This window comes from Peromyscus californicus, unplaced genomic scaffold (genome assembly GCF_007827085.1).
Source record: "Peromyscus californicus insignis strain IS unplaced genomic scaffold, ASM782708v3 Scaffold_10__1_contigs__length_136768540, whole genome shotgun sequence".
Taxonomy (NCBI): Eukaryota; Metazoa; Chordata; class Mammalia; order Rodentia; family Cricetidae; genus Peromyscus; species Peromyscus californicus.
In genome coordinates, this window is record NW_026294391.1 from 110431643 (window position 1) to 110459515 (window position 27873).

The 27873-nt window shown below is 47.3% G+C and overlaps 1 protein-coding gene across 1 annotated transcript; it reads left to right on the top strand.

Annotated features, from left to right (window-relative positions):
* Nucleotides 1-822: 822 nt before the first annotated feature.
* Xpnpep2 (X-prolyl aminopeptidase 2) lies at nucleotides 823-27476 on the top strand. Its single transcript, XM_052747070.1, has 21 exons — nucleotides 823-1058; nucleotides 3580-3653; nucleotides 5672-5782; nucleotides 7029-7092; nucleotides 8064-8168; nucleotides 8396-8482; nucleotides 9588-9734; nucleotides 12941-13042; nucleotides 13657-13738; nucleotides 14021-14216; nucleotides 15094-15183; nucleotides 15899-16008; nucleotides 16655-16732; nucleotides 18081-18152; nucleotides 19776-19836; nucleotides 21243-21312; nucleotides 21876-21980; nucleotides 22337-22396; nucleotides 23079-23155; nucleotides 25774-25863; nucleotides 26436-27476. The coding sequence occupies exons 1-21, from the start codon at nucleotides 1010-1012 to the stop codon at nucleotides 26628-26630; spliced, it is 2025 nt and encodes a 674-aa protein (XP_052603030.1). The 5' UTR covers nucleotides 823-1009; the 3' UTR covers nucleotides 26631-27476.
* The last annotated feature ends 397 nt before the right edge of the window (nucleotides 27477-27873 follow it).

Below are 27873 nucleotides of genomic sequence, written 5' to 3' on the forward strand. Positions count from 1 at the left end.
ATTATTGTGGCATGACACTTTTCGATGAAACAGACAGGGGGCGGGGTGGGGGGAGGGTAGAGCCTGCCAGCACGCCTGCATATAATCTCTGCTTTTGGTGTGGCATGAAGCTCACTGATGAAATTGACTACTGCTTAATGAGCCACACTCCAGGGTGACCAGATCTCTGTTCTAGAAGCCGTGTCAAGGGGATTTCTTCTCAGAACCCCCAAATTCCTCCTAGGTCTTCTTCCCACTTCCATGACAGCCCCTGGTCCCTCCAAATCTTTAGGCCTTCAAAGGTATTCCTCCCAGATATCAAGGTGCTCAGGAGCTTAGAGTTAGCAAAGGCCAGAATAGTCAACTGACTGGGACTGTGGGATCCCAAGGGAAGGTCCGCTGGTATCTTTTAGGATACAACTGGCATGGAGAGATTCACGCCAGTTGTAAGGAAGTCACCCCCCCAGCTAGCCACAATCAACCTCCCTGAGGTGGGACAGCAGAGCTTGTGGGGAGAGAGAGAACTCACTGGCTTTTGCTTACAGAGGAGGGCTCGGAGGAGGAGCAGAAGTAGGAACAAATTATCCACCCCAAAGCAAAAGCAGGGCTGTACCCAGCGCCTGATGTGGAGGAGCTAATGGGAAACAGCTTGTTGGAGGGTGGGGAACAGAATTCAGGAACTGCTGGGGTAGCGCTGCTGAAGAGGGGGATGGGAGAAAGCGGCTAATTGAGACCAGCTGTTGGCTCCTCAATCTCAGAGATCTTTGGACTGTGCCCTGGGGTAGGCTCACACCCTCCTCTAAGCCACAAGAAACCAGCACAGGTTGCCCGGGCAGCCTGAGGCTCCTCTGCCCTCTGTGGCTTCCCAGATTCCTCTGAAGCAAAAGATTAGAGAAGGATCCTCATCCAGCAGCAGGACACAGCGGTGAACCTTGCCTGCTCCTGCCCAGGAAAGGCCGGGAGGAAGAGGCCATAAACCACCCAGACCTCTCCTCCGTCCCTTCATCTACTCATCGCATCTGGAGACCCAATGGCCCAAGCCCACTGGCGCTGCTACCCCTGGCTTGTTCTCCTCTGTGGTATGTGCACCCCAGCCTCTCCTGGCAGACAGCTCTGGTCTTTCTCCCCAGGCTCAGAAAAGTTTGGAGTGAGGGCTAAGACTCAGGTTATCTCTTTTCTCTTTGTCACCCTGTCATGAAGAAAAGGGCCCCCTGCAGGGCCTTCATGACTTGGATCAAGTCTACTTTGGAACCTTTCCACGCCCGTGACAAAATTATTTCAGCACTCATTGGGTTGATGACTTTTGAAATGATGACTGCAGAAAAGGCCTTGCAGAAGGGAGACAGGTGGAGCACACAGCACAGACTGCAAGAGGTTTAGAACCCGTTAGGACTGGAGGACTTCTGCCCAGAAACTTCCTCAGAGGAATCCTTGAAGGTCCAAAGATGGAGAATTCCTGCTAAACTGACTTAACAGGATTCTTGCTGAAGGCAGGCTAGGGTAATCAAGTATCAAGGGTAGAGAGATAAGGAATCTGATCCACTCAGATATTGAAGGGTGGAGGTTCTCCCTAAACTGACTTAGCAGAATTCTTACTAAGACAATAAAAGCCCGGGAGGACAGGGCAGGTACAAAAGGTCAGTGTTGAGGTCTTGTCAAGAAAAAAGACCAATGGGAGAATGCCAGATCACATCTATGCTGCCCTGTTTGTTTCCAACCAGGTACCCAGTTCAGCTCCCTACCCCATCCCTGGTCCTGGAGAAATCTTGTTTTCTGTCAGCAGTACCTGCTTATTAATTCAGCCTCCAGTGAATGAGTAGCTCCTTGGTACCACCCCTGTCGAGAGAACACAGAGATCCTGGCATTCAGAGGAACGTGGATTGACTAGGTCCCACTGCCTAGGTTGGCACCTTAGCACTGCCATTTTGCTCCTATGGAATTGGGGGTTCATTTTCTTAGATTAATTTCTTAGCTTTCCTTTGAGTTTATGAGGCCAAGTCATTCAAGCAGGGCATTCATGAAGCCACTTATAAGGTAAAGAATAGCACCTCCCTGTACTCAGTCCTCATGGTCTCCAGGGAAGTATGTGCCCTAAGTGTCAGGATGCGCAAAGAGGTCATTGGACTTTCAGGTCAGGAAGGATCTCTAATCCTGCCCTCCTTTACACAGTCCCAGAGCTAATGGGGCATAGCTCAGTGCCTGGCGCACAATAGGCACTTAAAAAACATCTGTTAAGTGAGTATTGAGGTGCTTTCTTAGGATCTTACCAAATTTGGTACAGAGCCCAAACTGGAAGCTAGATCTCTGTATACCGTGACCCTTGTGTGGCACCCCTCCACACCCACACCCACACCCACACCCTTTCCAGGACCACTTCCTATGTTTGACCCAGTGAAAAGATGGAAACGGAACTCCTATTTCTTTGGTGGTGCTGAGAAATAAAACTGGGGACTTATTTTTGAAGTATGCAAATGCTTTACCACTGAGCCACACTGCCAGCGCCACTCTCTGCCCCCTCCTTAGATGGCCTGGCTTCAAATCTCCATCTAACCACTGATTCGCTGTGACGAAACCTGAACAAATTATGAAACCTACCTGGACCTTGGCTTCTTCCATTATAGAAGATGAATAATAATACATTTCTCATAGGGTTGTCACAAATATCAGAGGAGATACAGTTGTGGCCAATTGACAATGGGACCGCATTCTTGGAAATATACCATTAGGCAGTTTTTTTGTTCCATTACAACATGGAATATACTTTAAAAAAACTCACATGGCTATAATATCATTAGACTGTATAATATTGGGGTCATTGTTATATATGTAGCCCTTGGTTGACCTCAATAGTGTCATGTGGTACATGACTATGCAGCAGTTAGACTGCCGAGCTCATTTTTATTTTCTTCTGTATTATCTTTTGAGATAAGTTCTCATGTAGCCCAGGCTGCCTCCAGACTTGAAACATAGTCAAACATAATCTTGAATTCCTGCCTCTACCTCACCAGCATTGGTGATACGGGCATACAATGCTATGCTCAGCTGTGGATTACTGAATTCCATATCTGGCACACAGTAGGAGTTTTTTTTTTAAATGTTTAGTCACCTTTCACCACCTAGTGTTGGAGTAGGATGGATTGTTGTCTTGGATTTAATCAAAGCCTAGAATACTAAGCAGAGACTTGGACTGTGAGAAAGGGTGTAAGTGACCCTTGTATTTCAATAAATCATACGCACACACACATGAAAGTGGAAGGGATTATCAAGGTCCTCTAGGGCATTTCAAAGAAAATTTGATTTAAAACTTTAATTTATTCAATTTTCCCACTTTACTAGACACTGAAAAGACACAATTAGATTAGAGGGGGGAAATGATGTAATGAACACAAACCCATCCAAAAGTGGCAATCACTTGTCAGTGAGCATGACCCAGGGTACCATCCAGTTCAGACTGATTTCCCATGAAATGTGATTATTTTTAGTCTCCAGCATGGTGTGTTTCAAAGGATACGGGTCCTACAGGCTAAGGGAAGATGTCCCTTCACTCTGTAAGAGCTCTCTGGTGCCCAAATAACCCTAGTTTTGTCTCCTATTTCCTAGCATGTGCCTGGAGTTACCCACAGCCTGGGTACCTTGGAAGAGAAGATGTGAGAAACTGTTCAACTAACCCTCCGGTGAGGCCTTGGCCCCATTCCCATATGCCCCTCCCACCCATCATTCTCTCCATCCCCTATTGGCCCAGTTGCTAGCCTCTCCTACAGGCTTTCTTCTGATTTCTGCATGCTGGGGTGCCTGTTTCTTATTAAAAGCAATCAGCAGTGGCTCAGGTATCTAACATACCCAATATGGGTCCTCCGCTCCTCAGACCCACTGATTTCCACAGCTTGTTGGCTTCTGCCCTGGCCTGGATCTGGGAAGCTTCCATGAGGAGGGAGGTAAAGAGGGTAGATAGTGAGAGAGACTGCTGGCTGGCCTTGAACTGAGACTAGGCAGAGGCAAGGAAGGAAATGGAAGGAATGAAAATAGAACTTCTAGAGCAGTGGTTCTCAAGCTGTGGGTCACAACCATTGGAAAACGTATTTCCGATAGCCTTAGGAACTGAGATACCACTCAGTAGCAAAATTATAGTTATGAAGTAGTAACAAAACTTTATGGTTAGGGGTTCCTGAGACCATTGGAAATCTGTGTTTTCCAATGGTCATGACCTACAGGTTGAGAACTGCTGTTCTAGAGGGAAACTCTGAAGAGGGAAGTTCAAAAGGATGGAGGGAAGAAGCCAGTGAGCTATAAGATCTATCTGAAAGGCAAAAGACGGTTGGCAAATGGGAGGCAAAGGGAAGAAGGTGGCCGGCTTCCCAGCTGGCCTCTAAAGTGACTGTTCCCACAACTCCAGAGGGTAACGAACTCCAGGCAGGGATGGGCTCCAAAGTGTGAGGACGTGGACAAGCTCCAGGAGTAGTCTGAGCCACCGGGTAAACATAGAACATTGCATGGGATAGCAGCTTTACAGGACCATGAGGGCCAGCAAGTGAATGAGCAAGCCACAGCATTTTTGTATTCAAACAAATCTAGATTTCTTGTTGAGGAGAAGGCAAAGAAAACAAACAAACAAGAAAAAAAAACCCATGGTTTTCATTTGAAAGATAAAAGGCCCTCTAAAGAAATATCTGGCTTGAAGAGGCTCTTTCTGGGATATGTCACAAATACAGGGGTACTCATTCACTCTCTGGCATTATTTGGGGTCAATGGGTAACTACTGGAAAAGTAGGGTTGCTGGATGAAAAACAGGACACTTGATTACATTTAAATTTCAGGTGATAATATTTTGGTATTAAAATGTGCCCCAAATAGTGCATTGAACATACTTAAATTAAGATATGATCCCTCGGCGCCGGGTGGTGGTGGCACATGCCTTTAATCCCAGCACCGGGAGGCAGAGCCAGATGAATCTCTGTGAGTTCAAGGCCAGCCTGGTCTACAGAGTGAGTTCCAGGACAGGCATGAAAACTACACAGAGAAACCCTGTCTCAAAAAAAAAAAAAGAAGATATGATCCCTTGCTTAACTGAAAGTCAGATCTAACCAGATAGGTGGCAACTGTACTCTCAAGATATCCCCCAAAGGCCTGGGAACAGGGATGAAACCCCTGTCATTTTCAACCACACATCCAGTGGACATTCAGGTCCCTTAATTGTCACAAAGGGTCTTTCTTCAAGCTCTACAATACCTCCATCCCTACTTAGCTTAGGTTTCTTAATTTAGACTAACAAATACTATCAGCAGCCAGCTCACTCCACCCTCTCCCTGTTTTTTAGAGAAAGGGTCTCACTATATAGTTTTGGCTGCCCTTGAACTCTTTATGTAGAGCAGGCTGGCCTTGAACCCACAGAGATCCACCTGCCTCTGCCTCAGCTGACCTCCTCATTCTCTTCTTGTTTGTTTTGATTTTGTTGTTCTTTTTGTTTTTCAAGACAGAGTTTCTTTGTGTAGCCCTGGCTGTCCTGGCACTCACTCTGTAGACCAGGCTGGCCTTGAACTCACCACTGCTTGGCAACCCCAAGACTCTTAAATATAGCCTAAATACCCCTAAACTCACCCTCAGGAGAAGCTGGGGGCTCTGCTAGAGGCAAAGTCCTAAATGTCATTTTCTTTAAGCAATCCATATGTTTGGGTGTCTTCCTGTTATCTGTCAGCACCTGCCGGTTACTGCAGTCAATACAACAGTGCAGCTTGCAGCCCTCCGCCAGCAGATGCAGGCCTGGAATCTCACTGCCTACATCATTCCAGATACAGATGCACACATGGTAAGGACCAACTCTGTTCTTTTTTGCCCTCTCCTTCTCCCATACTTGGGCTTGTTGGTCTCTAAACAGAAGCCACAAACAAGAGGCTAGCAGGAGTTGGAAGCTGAAGACAGAGAAAGCATTTCACAGTGAAAAGGATGAAAATGGAAAGCTCACATACACTAGTTTAAGGTTAACTGAAAGAACGTACCTCTTTACACTGGAGGAAAAACAGGGCCAAAGTTGTTTGACCACCCAGAGGGCTAGACTATACAAGTGTGGGGAGAAGACTCGGGGGAGAAAGCAGACAGAAATCCAGGTGACGATCTGGAGCAGACCTCCTTTCCCCCAAATAGTAGTGCTGCCAATCAGCCTACCTTTTCCCACCAGTCACTCCGCCTCTACCTCATCTAGCTCCCCACACCAACCCAGCGAGAAGAAAAGGCATGTTCAAAGTCAATGTATCTGCTTCAATTCATTTCTGACCTGCTGGGGATGCTTAAGAAGTTTGACCAAGCATCTGAGCTTCTTTCAGCAAAAATAACAATGATATATCCTCAAGGATGAGAAGCAACATAAAGTCATCTCCCAGTATCTATAGTCTAAAAGAATAGTGTTTCAACTCCCTTATATAAAATGACATAGTGTTTGCATATAGTCTATTCATAACCTCCCATATGCTTTAAATCATCTCTAGAAGGCTTATAATACCTAATTTAATTCAATGCTATATAAATGCTACCATACTGTTTGCTTAGGGAATAATGACAATAAAAACATATACCAAATACTGTCCCAGTTTTTCCATTTTTTTTTTAACCAAGGCCAAGGTTAATAGAAGCTGCACATACAGAATTCATGGATATGGATATCTATCTGGCCAATAGTGGATAAAGCCCGGTGCAGAAGTTATTTATGAAGTACCCAATACTTCATAAATGTGATAGACTCAGGAGGAAGACATGATATTTGAAGGGGAATACCAAAAGGCATGGCCCGAGACCATACTGAATTTGCATTATGGCCATGGTGGTAAATTTTGCAGAACAATCTGGTGTAACCAAATCCAGTGCTACACTGTGGGTTCGACAACCCAAGAGACAGTTTTTGAAAGGTGAAGAAGATAGTATGCTGAAGGAGTTACAGAGGCTTCCTGGAAGAAATGCCAGGTGTGGCAAGACAGGAAAAATCCGAGATGTCCCTGGGGCCTTCCACCTGGCATCTGACTCCATGAAGAAAGCTAATGATGGTGTTGTTGATTTCCTAGAGTGAGTATATTGGCAAACACGATGAGAGGCGAGCATGGATTTCCGGCTTCACAGGAACCGCAGGTAACAGCCATTACCCACTCTGATTGCTTGTGTTGGTAGACCTGAACTGATCTGTAGAGGACCTGGTATGGCCAGTTCCTCAGCACCCAGGACCAGAGGCTGGTGTTCATTCTCATTCTCCCCACCCCTATGAACCCAGCATGCTCCTCAGGTCAACTGTCTCATACCCCTGTGGCCATAGTTCTGCATAGGAGCTGGCCCTCCTGGCTTCCTTCCCATGCTTGGCTGCCTCTGCCACAGCCAGGCCCAGCACAGTGCTCCTTGGATCTGGTTTCTGAAGCAATTGCTACTTCCACATCTATTGACAAGAAACCTGCTCTTCCTTTTACATAATAGCTCATTTGGGGATAAAGTTTTACTTTATAGGATCTTTTTACAAACAACATCACTCTATATGGCCAAACGAGACATAAACATGGAGGCTCTCAATGCTGTCTTGTCTCTGTTTCTGAAGGGCCCTCCTATCCTGATCCTGTTCCCTTAAATAAAGGCAGCTTCCTTTGCTGACCTTTACACATTGCTTCCTGAGCCTCAAGGTGCTCTGCCTCCCTCATTGTGAGCCCTTATTCTCTCTCACAGTTATTGTATTCGTCTTCCCCACCAATCCTCAGATAGGCACCTAGTTTGATGTCTTTATCCGCCCTCATCTTTTCCTGAGAACACCGACTACGTGCAGCACTAGCTCCTTTGGACTTGCAGAAGCCAAGCCGATTCTTGGCCTCCTAAAAGCTCTAACGGCCCTCTATAGGAACCTACAACACAAAGCAGAGCTGGGGTGCCAATGAGCTCTCTCTGTAGGTTTCCCCAAAGCGTGCCTTCAACATCTCCTACCTCTCTTCCTTCCAGTGGAGGAGAGACGCTGATTCGAAAGGTCCTTGTGACAGAGCCAGTACTACATTACACACCCAACAAAGTCGCGCCCCTCACTTTCATCTTCGTCCTCACCCCTAGACTGCTGTGCTCTGCTGCAGGTACTGCCGTGGTGACCGTGGGGAAAGCAGCTGTCTGGACCGATAGTCGTTACTGGACTCAGGCTGAGAGGCAGATGGACTGCAACTGGGAACTCCATAAGGAAGGTAGAAGGCCCATATGGATTTGTCCCCCCAAGCCCTGGACCCTAGACTAGCTTTGGGGAGATACAGGTGAGTGGCTGTCTGCAAGGCTATGCTTGGCCTCGGTGGGAAGTTCGGCAACTACGAGAGCATCTCTGATCTGTCAGGCAGGACTGTCGCAGACAGAAGTCTGGCTCTGGGGTCTGAGGCTGGTCTGCGAAGTGACTTCCGTGTTCCCTCCCATCTTTTAGCTAGCGTCTCTTCCATTGTCGCCTGGATCCTTGCTGAAGTCCCTGCTGGAGGGCATGTGGGCTTTGACCCCTTCCTCTTCTCTGTTGGTATGTTTTTCTCTCAGTCTCTGGACTTGCATGAGCTGCCAAGGAGGGTGACTCAGCCTCCTGGGAGGTACACAAACATATTTGCTTAGAATGAGAGGCAATATGACCACAGGGTATCTTGAAGTTGTGGCTGTAGAAATATTTTACAACAAAGAGATATTCCTGGATTGTATAATTAAAATATGCTAAAAGAATGAATACAAACTTTACACACAAAAAAAGCAATGAACGCAGAAAGCCAACCTAGAAGACTTAGAATAATTAAAATCCAGTGGGTAAATAGGTCTGGATGTCCTTGACCCCAGAACCATCCCTGGGTCCTAGGACTCTACCAATTATGATACTTGGGATCTCTTAGAAGACATTTTCTGAAAGGTAGCTTAGAAGGATCAAAAGTGTAGAGAGGGCCTGTAAGCAAAAGAGGGTTCCATAGAATACAGTTCTCCAAGTTCTGGGACCCCAGACAGCTGGACAGCCCATACCATCAAAATAGAATTCATGAATATGCATTGAAAAGCTTCTACTTCCAAACAAACTTCTTTGTTGGCCTATCCACAGCCCTGAACATCACCCTTCCCCTGAATGGTGACATTAATTCCTAATAAAAAATGGTTTGTACCTCAGAGGGACTGTCCTCAATCACTGACACTTTAAAAAGACCAGATTAGGGGGTTGGGGATTTAGCTCAGTGGTAGAGCGCTTGCCTAGCAAGTGCAAGGCCCTGGGTTCAGTCCTCAGCTCAGATTAGGGTCAGGGGTATAGTGCAGTGGTAGAGTACTTGCCTGGCTTTGGCAAGGTCCTGGATTCAATGCCTAGTGCTGGGACTGGGGTTGGGGCAGTGAACGGCAAGTGTAGCTCGTTGACAGTGGCCGGCCTAGAGGTGGGAGTAGAAACAGGTTTGCAAAGCAGAAAGAGACAGATGGAAGACACGCTGGGAAGAAGAAATAGGCATTTCAGAGGGCCCAAGCCTAGGGCAGGCTTTGTGGGGCTGGAGCCATAGGAGCCAAGCAAAGTCAGGGCTGCAGGACGGACTCACTTTGCCTAGACCAGTTTTCCTTGAGTTGTAAATGGACAAGGAATAAGGGACTCCTTTCTGTCTCTGCAGATTCCTGGGATGACTATAATGTGGAATTCCATAACTCCAACAGACACCTGGTATCCGTGACAACCAACCTTGTGGACCTGGTATGGGGGTCGGAGAGGCCCCCAATGCCAAGCCAGCCCATTTATGCCCTGCCAAAAGAATTTACAGGTGATTCCATCAGCCTATTGTCCTTCCCGCTTCCCGGTCTGCACAAACAAAGGTCCCTCCCAGCATGGATCCCCAGTGCTGCTGCCTGTTTTTTTCCCCTGAAAATGTCATTAACCAAGGCAACAAAGTAATGGTTGACAAACTACCTGAGATGCATGGTTAAAATGTAGACTGCTTTTGTCTCTCTCTCCTGAGTCCAAAGGTGCCCAGACTATATTTAGAAAGCACTGGAATGAGCAGTATTCGCATTTGCAGGAAGAGATAGCAGAGAGGGAGCAAACAGGAGGCTTGAGGAGAGTTCAACAACAAAACCCCCCTTTCCTTGAAAAAAAAATTGTTTCAGGTTTTGTTGTTTGGTTTTGGTTTTTTGCGACATCAGTTGTATTTTTTTAACGTATGGATATTTTGCCTGCACATTGTCTGTGTATCACGTGCATACAGTGCTTGTGGAATCCAGAAAAGGGTGTCAGATCCCCTGGGACTGGAGTTACAGATGGTTGTGAGCTGCCATGTGGGTGCTGGGAATCGAACCCACATCCTCTGAAAGAGCAACCAGTACTCTTACTGTTGAGCCCTCTGCTCCCTCCCCCAAAAAAAGCTTTCTTAAGAGAGAAGTCCCGTGATCTTAGTTGTTTATCTGGAAGTGGAAACTGATTGGTCATTTGGCCCTTTGCTTCTGGTTCTGCTCTGAGGAGGAATTTAGATTTAGGACATGAATGACTTGGACAGAAGGAGTCAGTGACTAAGTTCAGTGTCAGTCTGTGGCATGGAAGAGGGTTCAGGTTTTGGCTGGACCACAAAAGAAGGTTAATTGACCCAGAAAATCCTAACATCTGTAACCCTGACCTCATTGGCACTATCGTAATCTGATATAAAAGATCAGTTTACATTATGGTTCTTGTAAGCAATCACTAAATCCCGACCAGGGTCTTGATCACTAACTAATTTTACCTCCCTGGAAATTCTGAATGGACCAGTGGAGATGCATTTCTTGTCCCATTGAGCAATCTGCGAACCCCCTTTCCACATACAATTCCCCATATGATTTCTGATTTAGAAAGGAGTCATGAGAGCAGGAGGGGAATTTCAAAACTGTGGCTCTGAGGAAACAAGTAGAAACGGCGTCCAATTTCTTTCTGCACTCCAGTGTGACTTGCAGAATCATCTTTGTGCACAGCCTGACTTAGTTTTTAAAGGGAATGGCTATCTATGAGTATGTGATCATAAAAACCACTCACCTTTCTCAGCTATCAAAGGCCACCATGGTGCTGGGGAAACGTGAGGATAAAAGGATTCTGATAAAAAAGGCTACCCGGGATTGGGACAGAATTCACATGGATTTTGTCACTTCCCATAAGCTAGGGAATGCTGAGGCATCTCTAGTCTTCAAGGAAAAGCCATTTGGAGTCAGAGCTCGGTCCAGAAGCCAAAGAACAGAGTTCAGCTTCAAGACGCCTAGACAAAAATGAATTTTCCTCTCCAGCCATGTTACGTTGTTTTTTTTTTTTCATGTGTAGGTTTTAAAGGTAGGGTTGGGGGGTAGAGCAAAGGCAAAGAGTGAAAAGTTAGCCATTCACACATCAGACCATTTACGTGTGCTTTTGTTTTCTCAAAATGGATCATAGTCACACATCTTTCCCTTTGTGAGTTACAAGTTGCTGGGGGCTTTTGTTTTGTTTTTGAGACAGGGTCTCACTCTGTAGCCTAGGCTGACATTAAACTTACTATATTGCCTAAACAGGCCTCCAACTCACGGTGCTCCTCCTGTTTCAGCCTCCCAAGTGCTCGGATTAGTCATGAGTCACCATACCAAGTAATACTCATGAATTTTAATCATAATTTTAAGTGAAAGGAGCCATATCTTGTATGATTCCATTTCTATGAAGCACTCAGCATTGGCAAACCCATAGACAGAAAATAGATTAGTGATTTCCTGGGGCTGGAAGGAGAAGAAATGGGGAGTGACTCCTTAATGGGTACAAGGTTTCCTTTGCGGATGTTGAAAATGTTTTAGAATTAGATACTGGCAATGGTTGCACAATACTATGATGTTCTGAAAGCCAGCTGAATCGTGTACTTTATCTAGGCTAAAATGATAAATTTTATATTATGTCTGTTTTATCAGAATAAAATAACCCTAAAAAGTATATCATACCCAAAGCTTTTGGTTCTAGTTAAGTAGTTTTACCCATTTGCATAAAGTTTTTTAATAGCATTAAGTTTTCATTTCTGTATCTGGGCCCAAGCAGGAGTCTTGATGCTCATGACATTCTGCCAAGTTTTTTTCCTAGTGCTGTCTAGAGAGAGACTTTACATGCCTTGGAGGAGGCAGAAATAGGAGCTGAAAACTGAACTTCTAGAACCTAGATACATGCATTCTAGAAAGGACAGGACTGGACAAAGTTTGAAGACTACTTAGAAGACTGAAAATGTTAAAAGGAGAGCTCAGTATCTGTACAGATGAGGACTGTGGGCCAGGCCCATCACACAGACCTGAGTTCAAATTTCAGGTCCACCCCTTCAGCTATGAAACCTGGGCAAGTCACTTGACCTCTCTGCAGGCTCACTTTGCTTATCTGTAAAATGGTGCATGTAAGCATTCAAACAATGCCCAAGGAGTGCTTGGTCCGATATCTATGGCTTCTTGAGTGCTGGAGGGTACTGCAGGGAAAGTTAAACACCATCCCACTCCTCTCTCCCTTTGCCCATTTAAGCAGCTCTTCTGTTCCTTCTTTAGAGTTATTGACAGGTCAAAAAAAAAAGCAGTATGGGGCTTAGCGAATGCCTTTCTACAGCTTTATAAATGTCAATCCATTGGATCTTTGCAGCAAACCTATTGAGGTAGATACTGCTGTTACGCCCACCCTCATCTAACAGATGTGCCAAATGAGAGACAGAGGTGTCAAGTAATTTGCCCAAGATCACACCCAGTTACTAATGGCAGGATGATTATTGGAGCGCCATCTGGATCCAAGGCCTACATCATTAATAACACAACTGTTTGAAGATAGAATTCTATTGCTTTTGGAAACATAGAAAGCTGGAGTTGTTCAGTCATCGAGCACTTGCCCAGTGTTCAAGGCCGTTGGTTCCATCTCCTCCACCAGAAATAAAGGAAAACTCCTACCCTTAGGGAGTTTCGCAGGAGCCCTGTGCCAAAGACAAGGTGTGTCACTCATACTTTCTTTGGGTTCCTTTGCTTCTAGGGAGTACTTGGCAGGAGAAAGTAACCACCGTCCGAAGCTATATGCAGAACCATACCATGGCTCCAACTGGTCTCCTCCTATCAGCACTTGATGAGACAGCTTGTGAGTGGGAATTTATGAATGCAAATGGGTCCTGTAGTCCCAAGCCTCCTGGGCCTTGCAGCATACAGCTCTTCCTGAAATAACATATTCACCAGCTGCTAGGAGCTCCATGGTCGTGGCCCACGGGAACTCGGAGGGATTAGACAGCAACTGCTCAGGGCTGCAGAAGGAGGAGGCCAGGGAGCTCCAAACAAGAGGGGCTAGCCCACAGGCCACCCGAGAAACACACTGACTCTGTCTCCTTAGGGGGAAGAAGGCCTGCAAAGCCGCCAGCAGCCCTGGCTGTCATCCGGGCCACTCAATACCCAGAGTAACCCTACTCTGTCCCCACATAGCTGAGGGCTTTCTGCTCAGTTCCCATGGCTAGGCTTCAGACATTTGGAGGCTGAACCAATACTGTGTGCTGAATGTCACCTATCTACATTTTATGGGGGGGAAGTCCATAGCTCTCCTCACCATCTCAAAGATCTCTAACACCGAGAAGCAATCAGAGGCAAACGCCACAAGCTGCTGTCGTAATCTTGAGGTCAAAGCAAGCAGTGGGCCATAGGTGTCAGGAATGCCTGCCCCCATGCAGAATGGCCTCAAAAAGTCGCATCAATTCTTTTTTCCAGGGCTCTTCAACCTCCGTAGTAGTGACATCCCCTACAACCCCTTCTTCTACTCCTACACGCTGCTCACGGACTCTTCTATCAGGTACAGCTTCTCCTTGCTTACTGTTGTGAATTTCTTCCAATTTCCACTCTATCCAGTACCACTGACCTCACAACCTTCCGGTGCTCATGAGTTTGGGTGCCTGCCACAGCAGACTTCTCTAGGAGACGTCCCACTGGCTATTCTTAACCCTCTGATTTTGGGCTCTCTATGCTGGCTTCCAGTGACCTTTGGAATCAGAAGAGTGGTATGTGCCCCCAGTTCCTTGTGTCCTTCTTAGTAGGCAGGCATTCAGGGCCCTCCTGGTCTTCCCTTTCCACCTAGGTTGTTTGTCAACAAGAGCCGCTTTAGCCCCGAGACCCTGCAGTACCTGAATACAAACTGCACGTCACCCATGTGTGTGCAGCTTGAGGACTACAGTCAAATTCGTGAGAGTGTAAAGGCCTATGCCCTAGGCAACGTAACGATCTTGATTGGGCTCAGCTATACCACCTGTGGGCTCTATGAAGTGATACCTAAGGTAGGTTTGCCAGTCACTGCCTTGGAGTTGTCTGCTCGAGGCATGACAACTGTCCACTTAAAATGGGGTCCCTCAGCCATTGGGCCAGCTAGTCAAGTCAGCAGATGTAAGTGTGTACTCTTGTAGGCCTCAGTGACAGAAGACTGAGAAAGAGCAGGGGGAGGAGGAGGAGGCAGCAGGGGTGTCTGTCCACAGAGCCCATACAACTACAGAAGCTAGACAAAATACAGCCTGATCTAGAAGAAGCTTTCGAGTCAGTTGACCCTGGTACTGACCAGAGCTCTTTTCCTAAATGGCCATGCAGTGACTTTAGCTAAGTGGCTTATTCAGTCTAGATCTCCATGTCTTTAAAGTAGCAATGAAGCCGGGCGGTGGTGGCGCATGCCTTTAATCCCAGCACTCAGGAGGCAGAGCCAGGTGGATCTCTGTGAGTTCGAGGCCAGCCTGGGCTACAGAGTGAGTTCCAGGACAGGTGCAAAGCCACACAGAGAAACCCTGTCTCGAAAAACCAAAATAAATAAACAAATAAATAAAGTAGCAATGAAGCTGAGCACTTCCAGGAGCTGCTGTATGACTTCAAAGAGACAGTACTTGTGAGGTCCAGTGGCTGACATAGTACATGCTTGGGAGCTGGTAATTGCTCTGCTACATACAAGACACAACGCTGCTAGAATGGCCTGTGGACTGCAGCATGCCAGGCCTGACTGCTGGTACCAGGGCAACGTTCATCAAGGGACCTACCTGCATATCCAGAAAGTAGTCAAAGGAGAGAGCATGGCCATGAAAGAGATCAGCGAGTCTCACAGACTCGCCCCAGCTGGGTCCTCTCTGTCCTTTGTTTACTATTTATCCATCTTTTGGTCCATGCTTCCAACAGGAGAAAGTCGTGACAAGCACCTACTCCCCCGTAATGCTAATGAAGGCTGTGAAGAACAGCAAGGAACAGGCCCTCCTGAAGGCCAGCCATGTAAGTCCCCATGGCACGGCCTTTTGGGAGGTCTGTCTGATGGGTTAACCTTCCAGAGAGAAGCCTGAAGAAGACGCTCAGTGAAAGCAAGGAACACACATCAAATATCTATATTTATATCTATATAGATATGTGATATTAAATGTGGTGATGTGCATTGCTTTGAACACTGCCTATGTTAAATAAGTGCTAGCTGTAATGATTTCCTGCCTAACAAGAGGATAGCTTGCTTTCTAGAATAGCCTTAACATTAGGATAAAAGACCTCATTTTGAAAGAATTTTTCTTAAGAAAAAATTTTAACATACACTACAGTAGAGAAAATAGCCCAAGATTCCCCATGTCCCATTACCCAGCTTCAACAATCATCAAGCCATGCCCAATGCTGTTTCATCTGTAAACACCCCCCTCCCATGCATGACCCTCTCCTCCCGCCCCTTGCTGCTGGATTATTTTAAGACAAATCCCACATATCCTATCATTTTGGCCATCAGCGCTTCAGTAAGTATTTTTAAAGATAAGAACGCTTTTAAAAACATGAGCACACTCTGATTAGATAGAAACATTAACGAGAATCCTTTGCTATCCAGTAGCTAGTAAAATTGTCATGTTTTTAAAGCACTCAATCCCAGGGCAGCTATCTGATCTTCCCCGAGTGAGGAAGCAGCCACTCTGGCCCGCTTTAGCTTTAGTCACTGGTGTGCTTCCTGCTTCAGGTGCGGGATGCTGTGGTTGTGATCCAGTACTTGGTCTGGTTGGAGAAGAACGTGCCCAAAGGCACGGTGGATGAGTTTTCTGGGGCAGAACACATTGATGAGTTACGACGGTACAGGACTTATTATCTTTTGGTGCGCGGGGGTGGGGAAGTGAGGAGTAATTAGTCGCCTTGGGAGGAAGAAAGATCCTGCTTGTATTTGGAAGTGAGATTGACAGGTTCGTGGGTGGTCTGGGAGCTGTGCAGGGGGTGTTGGAAGACAATCCCCAGCCGGGCTGAAAGCGGGACAACCCAACAGCACCCCCTAGCGACTGCCTCAGATGCAGCCTGCTCTCCCTGAGAAAGGCTGGATGGAGGCGGGGGGGGGGGGGGGGGGGGGGGGGGGGGGTTGGGGGGGTTGGGGGGACGCTCTTGGGAGCTTCCAGTAGGGAGAAGGCTTCCCAAGGTAGCTTGTGGTACCATCTAGGTTTGAGGTACAAGACATAACACATGGATAGGATGTTTTTCAGATACAGGGAATTACCTTTCTTCTCTCCCGTAAGTAAAATGGAGGCAGAGGGCCAAGAATTGGTATCCATGATCTCTTCTTCTCCGTACTCGAGTACTCTCCCTACATGTGACAGGACAGAACTTAAAGAGGCAGAAGAAGCCAGGCTTGGGTGAAGGCAGCCGGGCCTTCATTTGCTGTGTAAGATATCCCAGTCACAGCTTAGTCCCTGGACAATTCTGTGATTATTCCCCACATTGCCCTGCCTAGGAATGAAGATTTCTCCTCTGGACCCAGTTTTGAAACCATCTCTGCTAGTGGCCTGAATGCTGCCCTGGCCCATTACAGGTATTTCAGAACAAAGAATTTTCTAGAGCACTTGTGAACAGGGATCATGGTTATGAGTACAGGGGGACTGGGGTGAGAAGGAAATACTCTGAGCTCTGGGTAACACTTAGGGTTTGGGGGCTTCAGGATTGTGAGTGGTCAAGGAAGGAACTACTTTGCTGTTTGGAAGCTCATTAAAATTAAAAGGCTGGAGTGTGGCTTTTGTCCCTAAAAGGCTAGGACTTGGGGGTGGGGGGTGCTTGGGTCCTCTAAGGTCTTTGAAGTTTAAGGAAAGCATAGATATTATTAGAAGCTTTTTTTCTTTCTTTCTTGTTGTGAATTATTTCTGTTATTCCTTTGAGATAGTTTTATTGGTTTTTGTTTTGTTTTGAGACAAAGCCTCATGTAGCCCAGGCTAGCCTCAAATTCCCTATGTAGTGAAGATTGGGTTTTACCTCCTGATCCTTCTGCCTCTGCCTCTTAAATGCTGGGATTACAGGTATGCACCGCCACATCTAGCTTGAGACAGGGTTTTGCTTTGTAGCTCAGGCTGACAAAGAACTTGTGATCCCCCTTTGTGACTACAGGTATGAATACCAAAGAAGACCCCATAACAAAAGGCCTGTCTACTTAACCTCCACCAACCATAGTGAAGCCAAAATATGTTAGTCCTCATAATTGATCCCATAGAAAACAAGCCATGGTAGGCTTGCCTGATAAAATTTGGAGGGCCAAGCCGACCAGATGCATCAGGTTGGCCTGGACATGACAGAAAATGTGTCAAATGCCCTCCAGAGAAAGACCTAGCACGTCTGAGAATTCCCTTCCCTGGTGCCTCCGCCCAAGTCTTGCTCATGGGATCTAGAGTGTCAGGGTATACTACCTCAATTCTCTAAAAAGCTGTTCTCCAACCCTACCCTTGAAGTCCCCTCTCTTCCTGTGCCCCTGCTCCTTGGAGTCCTCTTCGATACATCAAGAAGTTACCGAGAAAGAGCTCGAGCCCAGCCCCTCTCTGCCTTGCTGTGGACCTTTTGCAAGCCTCTTGCCTCTGTGGGCTTGTTCTTTTGTGAGCAGAGATGGCTGAACCAAGTAGCCTCTGAGACTCTTAGCTCCCCTCCCTGGGGACCAAGGTCTTGGCTTGGCCACATGCAGGATAAACAGAAGTGTGCTGAGGACAGCAGCTGCCGTTGGAGCCAAGTGCTTTCCTGGAGTCCTTTGGGAGACAGTTGTTTCCCAGAGCAGAGAGCCTGAAGGCTAGCTCCCAAGTGGGGAAGGCATTTTGTTTCTCCTCAGCCCTCATCCTCGTGTCCACCCTGTTTGCCCAGTGCAGGGTTCAGACTCTCCCCTCAGTAGTCATTGTCTTTCCCAGCCCAACTAAGGAGCTGCACCGCAAGCTGTCCTCAGATGAGATGTACCTGGTGGATTCTGGAGGGCAATACTGGTATGTACACCCCATCAGGCCTTGGCCTAGATCTCAGCTCAGACATCCCGGGCTTCCAGAGGTTGGCTAAAGCTGGCTTTCCTGGGTCATAGGTCTTCGTTTGATTAAAGCACGGACCTGCACTGAATAAGCCCTGAGCAGCCTCCTCATGTTCCCACCGGGGGTGCCTGCACAGTAGAAAATACACAGAGATCAGAATAATGGGGGCACTCATGCAACACCTGTGTGGGAATTAGGAAAGGGTTCTACTTGCTTAAGTAATTTTTTCAAGTCTGCAAATTATTTACATGGATCTGCCTGGCTGCACAAACACCAACACCCATTTTCTCACCCACTCATGCAAGCCCTAGACTCAGCCCACATCAGAGCCATCAGACCCATCTCACTCCCTGGGGCAGGATGACTGGCCATGTGAGGTTGGAGATGGAGGCAGATGAAAGAAGTAACCTTTTACATGTGATTCTCTTGTACCGTGTCAACCTAAACAGTCCAGTGTGCCAGTCATACTGAAATAAGCTAACTAGGCATTCCTTCAAAATGTGTGGGCAACCATTCAGTTTCATCCAGTTTCTATCCTGTGGAAAGGGCGAATGCACTAAGAACAGAGACTCTTCTTCATAGCACACCTCTTGGGGAGCCAGCTCGCCATGTGCTCACTTTAGCAGCCTGTACTCACCGCTAGTTTGATGCTGTGTGAACTTGAGATGGCCGCAAAGAGGAAGTAAATTTGTGGGGGCGTGTTGGGTTGGTGCATGCTCAGAAGAGGGTAAGGTAGGGAAATAGTCACCTCACTTCCTCTTCTGGCCTGAGGAAGAAGTTCCCTACGCCCCATGACCTACTCTCAAGAAGCCCCAGAGCCCTGGGATGGGTATGCTTAGTGCCAGCCTGGGGGAACCCCTACAACTAGTGATTGTGAGTTGGACCTGCTAGCTCTGGCTTCACCTCAATGGAATTCCAAGCCATGTTCACAGCAAAGAGCATCTTAGGAGGAGTCAGCATTTTCTCCAGCCTGGCTTTACCAAATCTTAGGGAGTGAGACGGCCTCACAGCCTAATGACTTCGGTGGTCTCATCTTTAGTAAGGAGGCCTGCTCTGAGGTCCTCTGGGGAGCCGCAGAAGTGTCCCATAGATGGTAAATGGCAGTGATTGTGGGAGTGTTAGGACAATGTCACTTTCCTGAACCTCAGTCTCCCCATCTGTAATTTATAAAAGAGAGATGGACAATGCCCTGAACATAGCAACTTTTACCTTACAAACTCTGTTGAGTCTCTTTGGTACGTGGATGCTGAGGTATGATTCTGATGGTAGTACCCATCCTCCTTCCCTCCCCCACTCCCTCCTAGCCAGCCATCTTTCCTTCTTTCTAACATGATCTCCCTGTGTAACCCAGGCTGGATTTTCCAGCCCAGTCTTCCTGTCTTCAACCTCCTGCTTGCTAGGATTACAAGCACACAACACCATGCCTGGTTCTCTGTCTTCCTTTTGCTTCTCACCGGGCCCTATTCCAGCCTGGTCACTCAAACCCCAGGAGAAACAAACAGAAAATACACAGGAATCACTGGCCCCGGCCCCTCCTCCCAAGGGCTCAGCAGAGTTGGATGTGTTAGTTCCCTTTCTCCACAGGGATGGGACCACAGATATCACCAGAACAGTGCATTGGGGCACCCCTACTGCCTTCCAAAAGGTAAGTACCGGACCCCAATTTCCCTCTTCACTTCCCCCAAGTGATCACTTCATCAAGAGCTCTTTCAAATTGAGGGAGTAAGACGGAGGCCTAGAGAGGTTGTGTAGTTTGTCCAAAGTCACACAAGTGCCAGGAAAGCCGGTGCAAAGTTGGGCCACCAGCAAGACCTCAGGCCATGCATCTCCTCTTGGCATGTCACTCCATGAGTGCACAGACATTGGTCATCTGTGTGTCCAGCCTATGCTCTACAAAAGGGAGGGAAAGAGATCTCTAATGGAGGAAAATGGCACAGGGCCTCTCAGAGGAGCTAGAGCTGGTCTGAGAACAGGGACGGCTGCTCAGCTAGAATGGGACCTGGGACACTAACTGGGGGGGGGGGCAGGGAGCTGCTTGCATGCAGCCAGGAACAGAGCAAGGGAAGCCCTGTTGTGCAGGCCTCCAGCAGCTCATCGTCTAGCATGTTGTGGAGTCTGCTTCCTCAGAACTCCAGATGACAAGCCAATGCGGGAGGGTGGGGAAAGGAAGTGACCACATGGCCACTAGTAGTGACCAGAGCAGGTCACCGTTACCAGTCTCTCTCCCCCAACAGGAAGTCTACCCTGTCACATGATCAGGCCCAACCCAAACTTCAGGCCTTAAGAAAACTAAAGGAAGTTGCTAAGACATGGTAGTACGTACTGGGGAGGTAGAGACAGGAAGATTGACTGCTCAAAGCCAACCTTGCCTACATAGAAAATTGAAAGCCTACCTATGAGGGATTCAGGAGTAACCAGGTTAACTTGGCTTGAACATTTTGCTCATTGTCTTATACTCATTGTCCGTCTACTTCAGCCTACAACTTTAGGAATCAGGTACCATTCGCATCCTATTAAATATGAGGAAACCAAGGTATAAATAGGTGAGAGAGAGCTGGGTGTGGTGGTGTATGCCTTTAATCCCAGCACTCCAGAGGCAGACGCAGGCAGATTTCTGAGTTCAAGGCCAGCCTGGTCTACAGAGCGAGTTCCAGGACAGCGAGAGCTAAACAGAGAAGCCCTGTCTCAAAGGGAAAAAAAGAGAGAGATGAGAGAGTCTGTGAGTGGCTGAGCCAAGATTCGAGACTTGAGATGAAAAAGACCTGCCTGCCACCCACTCTGTCACTACCCTCTACAAGCATATTTTCAGCACATGACAGTGAGCCCTGTACATCAGCCTAAGAGAAACACTTGGAGTTGGCCCCAGCTTTGGGAACACCTTCCTTCCCCACCCTCCTTTGGTCATCTTCCAAAACCTGAATGACTACACATGAGAATGTGTCTCCTGTTCCTGGGCCTCCATTCCCATCTGCTCCCAGAGAAAGCATCACGGAGCTCCTTGGCTCCTCCTCCTGTCCTCTCCATCACCTCTTCCTCCTCTCTCCTTACCAGGAAGCATATACACGTGTGCTGATGGGCAACATCGATCTGTCCAGACTCATCTTTCCTGCTGCAACATCAGGTGGATTTCAAATACCAGACTGGACTCAGTCATCCCCACCTCCCAGGCTCGGATCTTATTGGACTCAGATTGCGATCCTGGGGGGCTATGGAACATCCCATCCCTCTCACATAAATGACAAGATCCAGCCAAGACAGAGGACTTGCCCAGGGTCCTACATAGGGTTAGTGGGAGGACTGGGTCTAGCCACTCAGGTCTCCTGCCTCTTAATCCAGTGCTGTCACTCAGAGGTCTGGGAGGTCAGTGTGAACTTCAGAAGTCATATACAATTTTTGAAGGAAGTCACTGTCAAAGTCCTAAGGCCTAACTCATGAAGAGACATTTCATTCAATTTATCAGTCCAGGTGATTAGTCCAATGTATAGAGTACTAGAGACAGTGAGGGGCCAGGCTGGGCTGTGCAGGAGACACTAGCTTCATCCATCAGCCCTTCTCCATCCCACCCCAGTGTCCTCTCAAGAGCTCTTTTTCTCAGGTACCACCCTAGAAGTTAAGTAGGAAAGGCCAAGGTGGACAGTCTAGGGTCCAACCAATGGACCAGGAGCAATCTCTTTTCCCTTTCAGGGAGAATTGTGGATGCTTTTGCTCGAAGAGCCTTGTGGGAAATTGGGCTCAATTATGGTCATGGGACAGGCCATGGCATTGGCAACTTCCTCTGTGTGCATGAGTGTAAGTATCTTCTCAGCTACACTTGTTTAACCCTCTCCTATGAGATAAAGCCTTCCACTGCATGTAAATTACCAACCCAAAGAGATGCACGACCCATCCAAGATCACCAGATGGTGGAAATGATGCTCCAAGGGCTAAATGAAGAATATTGGCCCTGGGCATTCCAGAGGGAGAGCCAGGGCCTGCTGACTATATAGTATATACCCCAGGGAAATAAAGGCAAAGCCTATCTGGTGAATGCTAGTTCCAGATATGACAAGTGCTTCTAGACATAGCTAAGGATCCTCCCTCAGAACCTGCTCACTTCAAGCTGGTGACACATAGAACTGAAACCATGCTTATATCTTCCTTCCCAGGGCCAGTGGGATTCCAGTCTAACAACATTGCCATGGCCAAGGGCATGTTCACTTCCATTGGTATGGTTCTTGAGTCCTTCCACTCTACTACCCCATCCCAGAATGAAGCTATCTGGGAATGCAGGCATACATACCCATCTTTGAGGATCATGCTGAGCATAGGCTTAGCCCCAGCTCTATCACTGCTTTCCTTCCTAAATCTAGACACAAATGGTTATCACACTCTCACTCCAAGCTCCCTCTGCCCATACCCTCTGTTTTCTTGTTTTGTTTTAGACCATCTTATGTAGCACAAGCTGTCCTTGAACTCATTATACAGCCGAAGCTGCCCTTAAGTTCCTGATCTCCTACTCCCGATTCTCTACAAGCATGTGCCACCACTCCTGGATTTTCATAACTCTCTTTTTCTCCTTGGAAAATGGTTTCCAGGTGTACACACAGACTATGGAGTTGTCCATCAAATACTGGGGTAATAGGGCAATGGTACACATGGAGATTGGAACCCTAAGTGGGATCTTCAGTCTTTCCTGCTAGACTACAAGGGAAGGAGAGTGAGGCCAAGTTATACCTGAGAGGACCTGAGGCCTGGCGTCTAACAAGTTGTGGGGCTGACAGAGCCAAAGCCACAGGCAGCTGGGCTGCCAGGCCCTGCAGTTACTTGAAGATTGGTGCAGGCAAGCTGGGCATGGATCTCTCTTATCCATTGCTTAATATCATTCACATCTCTGTGTGTATCTCTTAGAACCTGGATACTACCAGGATGGGGAGTTTGGAATCCGTCTTGAAGATGTGGCCCTTGTGGTCGAAGCAAAGACCAAGGTAACGTGCTGTGGGCTAGAAACATATGGACCACATGGCTCTGCTTTGGGTGAATGGGAGTAAGGAAGGCCGAAGGAGAAGGGCATTTGATGTACAAGCATGAATTTATCGGAAGTCTTTCTTGGCTCCCTAAGAATTCTATAAATCTGTTTCTCAGGCTGCACACTGAAATCAACTGGGAATCTGGGTTTTTTTCTTTTTAAATATCAGTGCCAGGCCCCACTCCAGACCAAGTGAATCAGTATCCCTGCCCTAAATCACTGGTTCTCAGTGCACATAATAATCACCAGGGGAGCTTGTTAGAAATAAGGATTTGATATTATAGCAACCAACAAGATGAAATACCTGAATATAAACTTGAAAAGACTCACACAGAGCAACTCTGCTAAGGGACATAAAAAAGATTTAAGTAAACGGTGCTCTCTGGGAAGAAGCCTTACTATTGTGAACATGTCATTCTCCCTAAATTAATCTATAAATTCAAGACAACCTCGATTTCCATGTTAAGTGGATAGTTTTGTGACTTCACCAATGAAAGTGAAGTTTATTTGTGAAAATAAACATGCAAAATATCTAGGTAGCTAGGGGAAAAAATTGAAAGCTTGAAGAGCAATGAGGCAAACTAGTCCTATCCAATCCTACCATCAACTATCCCAAGGAAAACCAGTTGGAACTGGAGATGAAACAGACAGGAGGAACAATGAAAGCAAACAGCCAGGCCAGAAATAAACCTCCAATTCACATAAACATGGGGAGTTAGCTGCTGCTTCACCACAGGAGGGGAGAGAGAAATCACTCCACAATAGGCAAAGGAATGAATGATTAATCATTGTGGGGAGTAAACAAAATGACGTCACTGTTATAGCAAATGAAATCCCAGATGGACCAAAGAGATTCTGTTATTATCTATTCATTGCATGAAATCGGGGGTATCATGTACCTTAATCATAGCCATACCCCCCTTACCCACTCTCGGCTTCCTCCTCCTGCTTGCTGCCAGATGTACTGAAGTTTCATGGTGAACAATAGGACCACTGAGGCCTAGAGGAAAACCTATATGAATTCATTTACAATCCTGAATGGAAAAGGACCTTTCTTTAAAAGACCCAGAAGTGATGGGGAGGAAAGGCTCATAACTAAGTTAAATAGAAAATGTCTGTATGAAAATCATAGCATAACCAAAATCAAAAGTTCTGTTTCAAGTATAATATGTGCAACAAAGAAAGGATAAATATGCTTAATTTTACTGTGAACTACAAGTTCAAAATTGGGGGACAATGGCAAAGGACATGAAGAGACAGTTCACTAAAATGAACAGTAACTCAATGCATATGAAAAGATGTTCAACTGCATCCTTAAATGTGGATAAATCAAAACAGCAATAGACTAGCAAATCGCTCCCCTGGGTTTACTACCAAGTAAAAGGGGAGGAAGGTATAGAGAAGTATGTATGGTAGGATCCACTTTGTACGACTTTTTAAAACTTGCATATATAGTTATATACAGTCACCAGATTAGTAAAAATCAGAGACTTTGATAATACCCAGTGCCAGTGAGTATGTGGTATGATGAGCACCCTCATTTCCTGTTGAGAGAAGTATACATTGGTGCAAACTTTGTGGAGGATAGTGTAACAATGTCAATCAAAATACCCATTAAAGTTTCTGTGCCTCTCTCTCAGCTGTCCCTCCACCAGATATGTAACATCTGGATATAGTGCCAAAAGGTCATCAAGATGTTTACATAGTATTAGCAACTTGTAGCATTGATAGTAATAGTAAAAAAAATGCAAATAGTTCCCAAACCCATGACTGGTTAAGTAAATCAGGATATATCCCCATGCTTTAGACTTTTATACATCCTTTTAAAAATGGAGTAGATCTTGGGGCTGGAGAGATGGCTTAACAGTTAAGAGTATTTGCTGCTACTGTAGAGTGCCCGAGTTCAGTTCCCAGCATCCACATGGAAGCTCATAATCATCTGGAACTCTAGTTCCTCGGGATCTTATACCATCTTCTGGCATCTGTGGGCACTGGGATGTGACTCGGTTATAGCCCTGGGTTTAATCCTCCAATGAACCTACCAAATGAACTGGTCATCCTACTACTCAGGAGTTTAGAGGCAGAAGGATCAAAAGGTAAAGGTCAGATTCTGCTACATAGTAAGTTTGAAGGCAGCCTAGGCAACAGAAGACCCTAGAGAGAGAGAGAGAGAGAGAGAGAGAGAGAGAGAGAGAGAGAGAGATGAAATAACATTTATAGATTATTTAAACATAGGTTCCAAGGCCCTGCCCTAGAGATTCTACCTGCAGTCCTGCAGTGGGTCTTGGAAGTAGTCCTTGCAACCCAAATATTTAATGTGCTCCCTGCACACTGTTGATGCCCACAGTTTGAGACTCAGACATGAGTCTTAATCTAAATTTCAGGAATCAGGAAGGAAGCTGCAAAGTAGCGCGCTGAGGGGTAGGCAAGAGGACTGGCCAAGAAGGGCCTCTGGAAGGCTCAAGCCTAGCTGCAGTGTCTAGAGCTGGCAAGAATCAGTTCCCTGCACTCCAGGCTTCAGCAAGTTCCTCAATCCCTCTCATTTTCTTACTTTCTACCTTCTCTATGGACTTTCAGTACCCAGGGACTTATCTGACTTTTGAAGTGGTGTCCTTTGTGCCCTATGACCGAAACCTCATTGATGTCAGCCTACTGTCCCCGGAGCAGGTAAGCGTCTTTAGTATCGCCCACTCTTCAGGCAGCTGACTTCCAACCACCCTAGGCCTTTCTTGTCTCTATTCTCCCTACTCCAAGGACTTCTGCCCTTCACTAGGAAGATCCACATTGTGGCACCTTAGGTACTCATCGGGGGCGTATCTTCCCAGCTTGTCAGAGATCCCAAAGCTTCTAGGACTTTCTAGTTGGACCAGCATCCCCAAAGTCAGTAAACCCCTAAGGACTCCGAGACTGGGCTACTTAGCTCTGCCACCAAAAGGCACAGAATGATATGCAGTCCCTTCACCACTCTGGGCCCCAGTCTCCTCTTTTATAAGATGGAGATAACTACTCTCCTTCCTTTTTATTCCTCTGCCAAACATCAACCTCCTCTCCATGAGCATCACCATATTACTAAGCAATCACCACGGGGCACTGCCTTTGGAAAGCCCCAGAAAATGGCAGAGGTCTGGAAGTGGCTGGGACCCTAGTCCACAGTGAAGCTAGAGTACCACGGCAGGGGATCAGACGGTACCAAGACCTCATCTCTTGGCAGCTTAGCTCAAAGCCGCTTCCCTTTGCAGCTCCAGTACCTGAACCGTTACTACCAGACCATTCGTGAGACTGTTGGCCCAGAACTGCAGCGTCGACAGCTGCTGGAGGAGTTTGCATGGCTGGAGCGGCACACAAAACCCCTGTCAGCCTTGGCCCCTCCTTCCACCTCTTTGACTTCTGTGTGGATAGCCTCTGCTCTTGCCATCCTCAGCTGGAGTGGCTAGAGCCGCCGTCCCCCCCGCCCTCCCCGTTCTCCGGTGGACTGTTCAGACTGTTCGCTTGGGTTTGGGATTCATTTGCTCTTGCTTAGCTAGCCTCCCTCCCTCTGTGTTATACATGTCCCAAGAGCCCCTGCTGGCCCATCACCTTGCCGTCACTCTCCGAGAAGCTTCCTCCAGATCCAGACCCCCAGGCAGCACATTCTACCTTCTCCCGGATGTGCATGCCTCATCATGGACTCCCACCCCCCTGGGCCCTGGGATAGCAGAGCCACTGTAGCCTGCTACAGTGAGACCCTGTCTCCCAAAGTAAAGGAGCCTATAGGCTAATGCCCCTATTCATAGGGCTCCATAACCCAGAGGGCCCCATCCTATCCTACTTGCTGAAGAGAGCGAGAGCTGTTCCCACCCACGCTGACTCCAGACTTTCAGGGCTGCCTCGGCCACCCTTATTTACCCCCAGGCCTACAGTGGCCTCCTGGCTCTAGACTGTAGAGTTGAAGGACTATGGTGACTCAGGCCTGCCTGCTCTACCTGTGCAAGGAGGTGGCTGGGTGCTCTGGTTGCAGACTACCACTCTAGCACTGGGGAGAACAGATGAGTGGAAGTCAGCTGTGGCCTGGAACTGGAGACCTGTCAGGAACATGCATCAGTCCTCTCCCCACATGTGAACCCACAGCTCCTAAACCACCAATGTGCTCCTTGACAAGTGATCACGTAGGGAGTTAAGACAGAGGACTTTGCCTGTGAAGAGAGAATGGCAAAGGTACTCTGGAATGTGGGGATCAACCTGGGCAGGATAGCCACACTCTCCTGGACTCCTCTGGCACTCAGGGGGCATTGTAACCTTCTAAGGTGTAGCCACCATGACAATGCTATTAAAGCCTCCCATATCTCTGAAAACCTCTTAACCTTGTGTGGGCAGACTCTGATTCCCCCATTTTATCGACAGGAAAACGGACTTTCAGACAGGAGGTGTGGCCTGCCTGAAGAGACTCAGCACTTGGTTAGGAGATGGGGTTAGGGGATGGGGGCCAGATGGACTGGCATTCCAGCTCCTTTGCCCATCAGCACTGGGGCAAGTCTCTTCGGCTACATGTCAGCCACTGCCTCATTCCCTGAACCCGCTGTCATCAGTGTTTTCTCTGGTCTGGCCCCGACTAGTCGTTAGCCACCTGGCCTCACATCCTGCTAGATGCTTAAAACAACTTTGCAAAGAATGCAAAGATGCCTGCCTCTGGTTTTGCAT

Excerpts from the sequence above, each read along its gene's own strand:
- Xpnpep2 (XM_052747070.1), top strand. The coding sequence starts at position 1,010 with ATGGCCCAAGCCCACTGGCGCTGCTACCCCTGGCTTGTTCTCCTCTGT. Across the intron at positions 1,059-3,579 it reads CTGGCTTGTTCTCCTCTGTG|CATGTGCCTGGAGTTACCCA; the intron begins GTATGTGCACCC and ends CCTATTTCCTAG. Across the intron at positions 14,217-15,093 it reads TCTATGAAGTGATACCTAAG|GAGAAAGTCGTGACAAGCAC; the intron begins GTAGGTTTGCCA and ends TGCTTCCAACAG.